Below are 10675 nucleotides of genomic sequence, written 5' to 3' on the forward strand. Positions count from 1 at the left end.
GAAGAAGGACACAGGCATGGAGGCTGGAGGGTCACGGGGGCAGAGAGGCAGGGGGCCAGAAGGGCTTGCAGACTGGGGTCCAGAGAGCACAAAGCCTGATGGGTAGGGAGCCAGAATGCCAGAGGGGATGGAGACCATGCTCCAGAGACCTGACAACAGAAAGACACAGAGACCCGAGGGCTAGACGAGCCCACAGGCCAGAGGGTTGCAAAGATGGATGAGCAAGGAGCCTGTCTCCTAACCGCCCTCTGTCCCTCCAGCCCCCTCAGGCCCCAGCTCACCCAGGCAGCGGGAGCCGTCCAGGCTGCTGGCAAACCCACGGGGACAGGTGCACACAAAGCTCCCGAGGGTGTTGGTGCAGTCGCCCCCAGAGCAGAGGCCCGGCATGCTGAGACACTCATCCACATCTGCGTAGACGGATGCCCGGTCAGAAGTGGGTCTGCCACCAGCCCTACCCCTCCTCTTCCTCCTCCTTGCCGGGGGAGCCTGAGCTGCCCAGAGCGCAGAGCACAGAGGCGGTCCCTCCTCGCCAGCCTCCCCACCACCCACCTTCACACTTGGCGCTGTTCTCCCTGAGCCGGTGTCCCGTCCGGCAGCGGCACTCGAAGGAGCCCACAGTGTTGATGCAGCGGCCCCCCTGGCACAAGCCTGGCACCGCCTGGCACTCATCCACATCTGCAAGGGGATGACAGGCCTATCAGAGGGAAGAACCAAGACCGCAAGGGCTCCCACTCAGCCCTGGCTCCCAGCGTCTTCGTCCCCGCTCGCTGACTCCCTTACCTTGGCAGGCCCCTGTGCGGATATTGGGGATGAAGCCTCGGCGGCAGGGGTGCGGTTGTGCGGGGCAGAGCTCGCACGGGAGGCCCCAGGCACGGCCCACGGTAGCGCAGCAGAGAGCCTTAGTGCACACGAGGCCCGTGAGCTGGTGCTGGCAGCCCTCAGCGCCGACTTGGCCAAAGCAGGGGCCCGTCCGGTAGTCTGGGAGGCAGATGGGTTTGGGCAGCTGGCCCCAAGCTGCCTCCGCACCCCAGAGCCTTCTGCTTCTCCATCCCCGCAGCCCGCAGCCTCCTTCCCAGCCTCCCTAATACCAACACAGCTGCCTTCACACTGTTGCCCATCCCCATGGGACAAACTCCCATTCAGCCTTCAAAACCCCTTCCTCCCCAAAGCGCTCTCCAACCAACCTCCAAAAAAGGGCCAGGACCTCCACGCTCACAAAGCGCCGGGCACATCGGGAGAATCCGGCCACTCCCCCCAGGCCCACCCTCCCATCAGGTCTGGGCAGAGACCACAGATACCCAGCAGGAGCGCCTGTCTCATCCGTGAGCGTGTGTCTGGCCCCGACAAATCTCCCAGACTCAAGGAGGGACCCAGCATCGGCCCGAAGGCTCTGGACCCACAACACTACACCCCTGAACCCTGACCCCAGCCAAAGGGGGTCTCATTAGTGCCCCCATCTCTGTACACAGGCTCAGATGTGGCTTCCTGGCTCCATCCTCCAGATGGTTCCAATCAAGGGGCTGGCAATGGACCAAGGGAAGCCCCTCCCAGAAGGAGAAGCCAAAGCCAGCCCCCTAGACCCGTGTGGAGTTGCCGCACAGAAATCCACAGTGGTCCTGACTCCCTTAAGCCAAAACAATTCCAGAATCTCATCTAATTCACCCAGAACTCTGGAATCCCCCTCGCTCCCGCCTCTCTGGGGGCCCTCACCAGCCACCACCCACTCAGGCCTCCCCCTCTCACCCTCCCCACTGACCCTCCCTCCCCCTCGGCCACCCCAAGCTGTTCCCGAGCTGTTCCCCTTCGGGTCAGCCCAAATTCCTAAAAGCAACCCCCTTCGTGCCGAGGTAACCCTTCCAGTCCCAGCTTCTGACTCATTGCTACACCCTCTCTGCCCCGGCTTCAGCCACAGATGGGCCTCCTCCCCCAGCAGCACCTCCCAACGCCGGGGTCATCCCAGACCCTGCCCACCTCTGCCGGCCTGGACTCCCGGGCCACACGGGGCAGTCCGACGGCTCTCACAGTTGAAATCCCACCAGCCTCACCGCCTGGGCATGCCCCACACTGCCCGCTCTGGTTGGCTTTCTCCTTCCCAGCTTCCCGTGGGCTCCGTGCGTTCTCTGCACCCTGAGTCCGCCCTCCCTCATCCGCTCAGCTTTGGGCCCACACGTGGGGCAGCCCGGGGCCTGGGTGCCCAGCTGCTTCCAACTCCTCCGCATCAACTTTCCATAAAACACCGTTGCTTCGTCATCTAAGGTTTGGCCAAAGGCTCCCAACAGGTGACCACACCCACCTCAGCCATGGGAGTCTTCTGACTGTGAGAGGTTGCAATAAAAGGGGGCTTGCTCCTCTCATGAACTCTGACCTAGCACTTCCTCCAGGAAGCCCTCCCTGATGCCCTTCCCCAGAGCAACAGTTTCTCTGCCCTTCACAGCATCAGAGACAGCAGCAAGGAGGCCAGCTGGAGCTTCCCAGGGCCTGGCTACATCTCAGGGGCTGCCAGGAAGCCCCCCTCCACCCACCCAGGCCCCTACCCCACGCCCAGCTCGGTACCTCTCTCACACTGAGGCCCCATGAAGCCGTACACACAGGCGCAGTGGTTGGGTCCGATGCAGCGGCCCCCGTTGTGGCAACCACGGTCGCAGACAGCTGCGGAGGGCCAGGGGAGGCCGGCCTGAGCTCCCCCAGCAGCAGAGGGAGCTGGGGCCCAGAAAAGCCCATTTTCACCCAGGAATCCCCACCATCGGGCCCAGACCCAATGATAAGACTGTGACGGTGAGTACGTCCCTCCAAACCCTGGTCCCAGAAGAGTGACCCGTGGGTGCTGGGCAGGTGGCAGCAGAGACCCGCCCTCCGGGATCCCGGGCCCCGGTGTCCACGGGGATACTCACGCTGCCCACACACAGTGCCTGTGTAGCCCCTCTGGCACAGGCAGGACTCCCCTCGGCAGCTGCCCCCATTCATGCAGCTCACGCTGCACCCCGACCCTAAGGACGGGGAGGAGGGACACCCGGTAAAGTGACGACAAGCGCCACGAGGCGCGTGAACAGTGGCAGGACTAGGCTTGCGTGGCCCAGCTCGGGTCCCTTCAGTCCTGCGCCAAAACCAGCCTGCGCCCCCAGTGGCATCCGGACGCCTCTAACCTTCTCCCCCGGCCCCCCGCTCACCTCGGCTCACCCCACAGCTGGGGGCCAGCTGCCCATCAGCACAGGCACAAAGGTTGGGTCGGGAGCAGAAGCCCTCGCCGCAGGCGTGCCTACAGACGGCTGGCAGGGGCAGAGCGGGTGACAGTCAGGGCCAGGACCTGAGTCCTGCGCCCTCCCCACCCCATCAGTGCCCAGGCAAGGCTCTGGGTTTCTGCTGGAGCCATCGGGAGACGGGCTCTTTGGGCCAGAAATGCCGAGCAGCCAGGACAGAAGCTGGAGATGCTGGGTCGGTGACTGTGGTGTTGGGACGGAGGGCTCTCCTGGGAGGGGAGCCAGATTCGAGAACCCCGAGGTGGCGGGTACAGACTGGCAGAGAGATACAGACAGAGATGGGGAGAGACAGAGACTGAGAGAGAGAGAGACAGGCAGGCAGAGAGACTTCAAAGGGCTTGAAGTAGGAGGAACAACAATAGAACGGGTGTTTGGAGTGTGGAAAGGCTCGCAGGAGCCCGGGAGGAAGCATGCAGGTCAGGAGGCTGGCTGAGAGGGGAGAGGACAGAATTCCAGGGATAATGAGGGCACTCCCTCCACCCAGCAGGTAAGGCAATGGACATGAACATGGCAGGTGGCCTGGGAGCCTCAGGACAGGCAAGGGCCAATCCTGTGGTTCAGCCTGATGCCCCTGGCAGGGCTGGGCTTGCCAGCAGGTCAGAGAGCTACCCCGGCGTCCCCTGCCTGAGCCCCCCCACTTCCAGGTGGCAGTGGCACTCACGAACGACACACTGGTTCCCGCCTGGCAACGTCCTCCAGCCGGGACAGCAGTAGGTGTGGAAACGGGAGCCGCACACATTGGGCCTTCGGGAGAGCATGGCACAGCTGGTGAGCCCCCGTCCTGCGAGACGTTCCCTGGGCCTCGCTCCCCCCACCCAGCAGGACAGCCCAGCCCAGCCCTGCCCACACCCCAGGGCCTCTCCGCATGCCTGGTACCACGCACCCCTGCAAGATGCCGGGGCTGCCACGCCTGTGCACACGTCCGGGGCCTGCAGACTCCAAGGCCCTGTCCCAACGGCCCTGGACTCCCACCACGCACAACAGGGCAGTCCAGGCCAGCAGGAGTCGAGCCAGGGGGCCCCAGGCCATGGTGAAAGCACCAGCCCCTCTCTTTGCCAAGCACAGACCCTTCAGAACCATGATGTGTCCCTCAGAGGCTGCAGAGAGGAAGCAGAGTCAACCCCAGCAGAAGCCCTTGGCCATGGACTACCCAGAACCAGGAGCGCCGGGATGGTTGTGGGGCTGGGGGAAACGGGGTGGGGGGGAAGGGCCTAGGCAGAAGGGAGGGAGGGGAAGAAGGTGGGGGTGCCCCCCCACCAGGAGGCAGCTGGTTCTCTTCCAGACCTGAAGGATGGGAGGGAGGAGATGGAGACAGAGCCACTCCTGGTGTAGGAGATGACCAGGTGAAGGGGAGGAGGAAGGAAGCTGAGTATTTGGAGGACAGAAGGTAGAATAAATGGCCTGAGACAGCCCAGGAAGGTGGGAGGTGGGGCTACTGGAGCCCAGGGAGGCATCCAGCCCTGACCCAGAAGCAGGCGAACAATCAGAGCAGGCTTCTTGGAGGAGGTGTGATGTCTCAGAGATGGAGTTAGCCAAGAGAAGGGTGCTGGGGCAGAGTGCACAGTGAACGCAGAGGGAGAGGACAGGCAGGGCCGGTGTCGCAGGAGTGCACTGTGTAGTGGAGCTTCTACTTGTAGATCTAGGGGATGGAGAGCCCTTAAAGGGCTTGAAGTAGGAGGAACAACAGTAGAATGGGTGTTTGGAGTGTGGAAAGGCTCGCAGGAGCCCGGGAGGAAGCATGTAGGTCAGGAGGCTGGCTGAGAGGGGAAAGGACAGAATTCCAGGGATAATGAGGAGGTGGAGTCACCAGGAGTTGGAGGCTGGTTCCAAAGGAGGCAGGAGGCATTGAGGAGACTCCCAGAATTCTGGCTGGGATGGGATGGGTGGGGAGAGGGCAGAGGGGGATGGGATGGGTGGGGAGATAGGTGGCAGGTGCACATTCTAGGTGGGGCACTCCCTCCACCCAGCAGGGAAGGGATAGCTTTTGTGCCCATTTCTCGGATAAGCAAACTAAGGCCATCACACAGTTAGTGAGGGGCTGGCGGTGGGTGAGTGCTGAAGCCTAGGTAGAAGGGAGGGAGGGGAAGAAGGTGGGGGTGCCCCCCCACCAGGAGGCGGCTGGTTCTCTCCCGGACCTGAAGGATGGGAGGGAGGAGATGGAGACAGGGCCACTCCTGGTGTAGGAGATGACCAGGTGAAGGGGAAGAGGAGGGAAGCTGAATATTTGGAGGACAGAAGGTAGAATAAATGGCCTTGGAGAGGCGGGGGGCTTTCAGGTCCTACTTTCCAGACCAGGGAGAAGAATTGGGCCTAGGTAGGGAACGGGCAGGGAATATGCTGTGTGCCATTGGGCAGGTGGCTGCCCCTCTCTGGGCCTTGGGGTGACAAAAGAGCCTGACCAGGTGGTCCCAAGGTCCTTGGGGAAGGAAGAGACCCTTGTCAACTTTGGCGGAGAAGAGTCGGCCTGGCTGGGGAGGGACTCCCCCTTCTTGCTTCCAAGCCACTCCACGCCAGTCTGCGTCCCGAGGACGCCTTCTCAAGGCAGCCTCCCTCCCCGCCTCCCCCAGCCTCCGGGGGCCCTGGCCTGGCCTGACCCGGCACCCCGCCCCGCCCCGCCTCCGCGCCCCGCGCCCCGCGCCCGGGAGGTGCTCGAATGAATGAGCGGGGAAGGCGCGCGTGGCGGCGCGGGCGGGAAGCGAGCGGTCTCGGGCTCCGCGGACGAGGAGGGGGCCCGCGGGCCGCGCTCTCCACCCGGGCAGGGCCGCGGAGCGAGGTCCCCCCGGGCCGCGACCACGCTCGGCTCCGCCCTCACCTGCGGGTCGGGCCCTACCGCCGCCCGCGCCCGCGCGGAGGCCGGCGCCCCAGTCCCGCGGCGAGAGGGGAGAGGGTGGGCCCGGGGCTGCGGCCGCGAACAAAGGAATCCCCTCCCCCTCCCCCGCCCCCGCCCCGGCCTCCCCCGCCCCGCCGTCCCCGCTCGCGCCCCGCCGCGGGCCCCGCGCTTCCCCGACCTGCGAGCCGGCGCGCGTGGACGCAGGCACGGAGAGCGGACGCGGGGCTCCGCGCTGGAGGGTTGGCTCGCACCGCGCCGGGCGCCCGGGGCCGCAACGCCAACCGAGAGGCCGACCCCGCCGCGATCGCAGCCCGGAGCCGCCGCTCGGGGGGCGGGGGGGGAGAGTTGGGGGCGGGAGGAGTTGGGGGAGGGCGCGTTTACACCTCGAAGCTCCCGGGGCGGGGGCTGGGGGCTCCGATCCGGACTGGGGGAGGGGCTGGAGCTGGGGGAGGGCCCGGGCTGCGGATGAGACTCGGAGGGGTTGGAGAAACGGGAGGGGGGACACAGAGCTCAGGCCCGGGCTGAGACGCTGGACTGGGGCGGGGGGGCCTCAGGACGCTTGGAGGAGGGAGGGGGGCTGCGGAAACCGCGTTTTCGGATAGGAATGGGGCTCCGATTTGGGGCGGCCGGGAAGAAAGCCAGGGCCGGGAGGTCCCGGGACTCACCTAGGAGGCCCTCCTCTGTCCTCTCAAGCCGCCTCCCCTTCCCTCGGGCAGAGAGAATTCCGAGAGTGACGTTGGGAACTCACCTGGCGCTAGACTAAGATCCGGAGGCCCCTAAGAAAGTAGTCAAAACATTGCGCAAAGATGCCTTCCTAGGGAGAAGGTCCACAATTTTCATCTGATTCTCAAAATGAAGAGTTTAAGAATCCAAAAGGTCTAGACTTTCTGAACCTCAGAATTTTAGCTGCCAGTTTGTACTATATACTCGAAGTGAAAATTTTTAGGTTCCACCCACCACTTTATTACCTTTAAGAACAGACACCACCAGTGACCCTTAGGGTGGGGATCAAGTCTGAGCTGTTTGTTGGACCTGAAACTTAGTTATTCCACTCAGCAAACTCCTACAAAACCCAGTTCTAAAAGCCCCTCCCCAGGGCACCTGGGTGGCTCAGTTGGTTGGGCATCTGCCTTCTGCTCAGGTCATGTTCTGGGGGTCCTGGGATTGAGCACCCCATTGAGCTCCCTGCTCAGCAGGTAGCCTGCCTCTCCCTCTCCCTTTGCCCCTCCCCTTCCTCATGCACTCTCTCTCTCTCTCTCAAATAAATACAATCTTAAAAAGTTTTTTTAATTTTTTTTTTAAAGATTTTATTTATTTGACAGAGAGAGACACAGCGAGAGAGAGAACACAAGCGGGGGAGTGGGAGAGGGAGAAGCAGGCTTCCCACACCGAGCAGGGAGCCTGATGTGGGGCTTGATCCCAGGACTCTGGGATCGTGACCTGAGCCGAAGGCAGACGCTTAACGACTGAGCCACCCAGGCGCCCCTTTTTAAAATTTTTTTTAAAAAGCCCCTCCCCACTCCCAAATTGTTAGTTTACCCTATTGAATTCCCAAAGCTGTGTCGATCATGTCTCCATCACAGCACTTCTGGAATGTAATAAATAAATAGTAAAAATAATTTGAGCTAATATTTATTCAATGCTTTTATGCCAGGCTTGGTGCTAACGGTGTTATACACATTATTTCATTCAATAACTAAAAACCCTATGAGGGAGATACTCATAATCTCCCAATGTGGGTGCCAGGAGACAGACCTGGACTCCAACACTCCTGAGCTGGAGAGAGGGACTCCCGGGGTCGGGGAGCAGAGGAAAGGAGCATTCTGTTTGGCTATGGGAGGCTTGAGGGTTCAGTACAAAGGAGCAGATCAGAAAAGGGGAGGGAAGGGCAAGCAGAGGAAACAGCTCAGGCAAAGGCCAGGAGACAAGAGGGTGTGGAAAATGCAGGAATTGAATGAGGCTGGAGCTTTGGGGGAGCAGAGAAAGGGAGAAAGGGAAAGATGGAGTCTGGCCAGGTAAGCGGAGGCCAGGAACCCTCGGGAGGCTCCCCCTACCTGGTAGCGTTCCCAGGAAGGAGAATCACTCCAGAGGCTGCGCTGTGGGGGTTAGAACTGGGTCTGGGAGCAGCCAGGGATGGGGTTTCTGGGGGAGGGTGGGCCAGGGAAGGAACCCCAGGACCAACCAGAACAGCAGCGACAGGTGGGATTCTAGTGCGGGAGGACCCAGGGGCTGTCATGGATGAGCCAGCTTCTGGGCACACTTCTGTCACCCCTTCCCAGGCTCCTTTGTCGGGGCGCACCCTGGTCTACTCTTCAGCTAACAGGCGTGTCTCGCGTGGGCACGGGGATAGGCACCACGGCCCCCAGAAACAGCCCAGAACATATGCAGAAGGTGGGGAGGAGCAGTCCCCCCCCCCAGGAAGGCAGTGTGGCTGAAGCGTCGTCGATGGCTAAGCCCACAGGAAATCTGGTGGATCAGGCAGTGGTTCAGTTCTAGAATTCTCACCATCTGCTCTCTGGAAGCAGTAGATGAGGAATCCACAGGGTTTGGTGAGCCAGAGCTGAATGGAAATTCTCAATGACAGCAAAGAGCAAGTGCACCTTGTCATTGTGTCCCCTCCCCCCCACTACTGCCACGCCATCCTGCTTTCCAGTGGCACTCCTGCCTGGATCTTTCTGTGACCTCTACTGTCACTCCATTACATCACACTGTCCTGAAGGGGCACCTAGGTTCTCACCTGCCCCCCCAGCATCCCAGCGACACTGTGGACACTGTTGTAAGGGCAGAGCACGTCACAGTCTCCCTGTCAATAGTGCAGAATCCCCAAGTCCCTATTACAAGGTCACCTGCCACCCACTGCTGTCACCCTCATTGTCACCCATCGACGGAACACTGTGCTGTTTTCTGTTTACTCTGCTGCCTGTCACATCCGTGTTGTCATCTTTACACCTTCACCTTGTTGCTGTGACAATTGTCACCAGCTAACGATTGTACCAGCACCCAGAGTGCCAGGGTTTTGAAACTGCAAGAGACAGAAATCATCCTCCACAGAAAGGGCCCTTGGTTGCACAGAGATCCCCCCGCAGAGGAGGCTGCAGCCAGCGAAATGACTCCCCAGTTGCCCACAGATCTGGTCCCACAGAGACACCTTCCTTTCCCCCTCTATTCCCCGGGGCTCAGATGATGCTCAATGATCCCAGACGCCGGAAGTCAGGGCCACCCTCGGCAAAACGGAGTCCGGGGGGCTCCCACCTCTTCCAACACCAGCATCTGTCAAATTGGGGGGCAGGGGTGCCTGGGGGGAAGGGTGTGGAGAGGTGTGTCCCTACCGTGCTGTGAGGGGGCCAGGAAGATGGGATCCGGTGTCTAGAGGTCCTGTCATGGGCTCTGTCTCGCGGGGGGTGCATTTCCCAGACCCAGGGAAAAGTCACTTGAGTCACCTGATGGCCAAGTCCTTACGCTGTGTGCTCCTAACGTCATCAGCCCCGTTCCTGTCACACCTCCCGACATCTTCCTGCCGTCCATCACCATCAGAGACTGTCTTAACGTTGTCATCTCTCACAGCCATACTGCCTCCCCACTGCCGCCTGTCACTTTCACACACTGTCTCATTGTCCTTTACCCCCGGATCCCAGCCTCCCTACCAACAGCACACCAATCCCCAGGGGGGCTCTTCTATTACAATGTCATCTGTCACTGTCAGCCTGTCTCCTCTTGGCCACCTGTTGTCACGCTGTCTGTCCTTCACTCCCAGCTCCTATTAATTGTCACCTGTCCCTGTTACCCTGAGCACCCCACACCGCTGTCCCCTGTTGAGGTCATGATGGAATGTCTGAGTCATTCCAGCTCCACTCTTTCTTCCCACACGGACCCCACCCCACCCCCATGATTTTGTGTGCAGTCCTGAAGTCCCCTCCTGCAGACATGACATCAGTGTGTGTGTCCTGGGCTAGGAGACCCCCCCCCATGTCCATTAGCCCGGGCCCTGAGGAAGGGATGGAGACAGGGCGGGCAGAGCATACCCAAGAGCACAGGGCCAGGACTGGGGACAAACACACATGCCCAGGGGTGCCTGCAGTCTGTGCTATGTGGGGTGCTGCGCCTGCCCAGGCTGGGTGGCCTGGGGACAGAGCTCTCTTTGTCTGAGCACAGGAAGCAGCTGAGCCAGGGAGGATGGAGCACATGGGAGGGGAGTTTGGCCAGATGCCTGGGAATGAGACTGGGGCGTGGTGGATCCTGGAGGTCCAGGGGAAGGCCCAGAGGAGGTCAGATGCAAACCAGGAGGAGCAGAGAGAGCAGCTGGACCCTGAGGGCTTCCCCATCCGGTTCTCTGGATGTGACAAGACCCCCCAGTTCATGGAGTGCTCACTGTGTGCCGGGCTGGACCCTCAGAACAGACTCCTGAGGCGGCTTTGCTATCTTTCCCATTGCACAGGTGGGGAAACTGAGGCACAGAGCCCCCAAGTCCCTCACCCCAGCCCCCCAGCCAGTAAAGAACACAGACGGATTTGAACTCAGGCCACAAAGCACCATACCTCAGTCTGCTGGGCAAGGGGAGGTAGCAGAGTCCCGTGTCTCCGATACATAT

At 61.4% G+C, this 10675-nt stretch overlaps 1 protein-coding gene across 1 annotated transcript in view; it reads right to left on the reverse strand.

Annotated features, from left to right (window-relative positions):
• Nucleotides 1-4286, reverse strand: part of FBN3 (fibrillin 3) — a 53678-nt gene extending 49392 nt beyond the window's left edge. Inside the window, exons 1-7 of the mRNA XM_034997579.1 lie at nucleotides 4141-4286; nucleotides 3919-4001; nucleotides 3168-3266; nucleotides 2892-2987; nucleotides 2554-2649; nucleotides 781-978; nucleotides 550-675 (exon numbers count right to left, since the gene is read on the reverse strand). Of these exons, the coding sequence (XP_034853470.1) occupies nucleotides 550-675; nucleotides 781-978; nucleotides 2554-2649; nucleotides 2892-2987; nucleotides 3168-3266; nucleotides 3919-4001; nucleotides 4141-4286 (844 nt within the window). The remainder of the gene's footprint in view (nucleotides 1-549; nucleotides 676-780; nucleotides 979-2553; nucleotides 2650-2891; nucleotides 2988-3167; nucleotides 3267-3918; nucleotides 4002-4140) is intronic.
• Between the last annotated feature and the right edge of the window lie 6389 nt (nucleotides 4287-10675).

The sequence above is a fragment of the Mirounga leonina genome, unplaced genomic scaffold (genome assembly GCF_011800145.1).
Source record: "Mirounga leonina isolate KUSES-001 unplaced genomic scaffold, KU_Mleo_1.0 Mir_94, whole genome shotgun sequence".
Taxonomy (NCBI): domain Eukaryota; kingdom Metazoa; phylum Chordata; class Mammalia; order Carnivora; family Phocidae; genus Mirounga; species Mirounga leonina.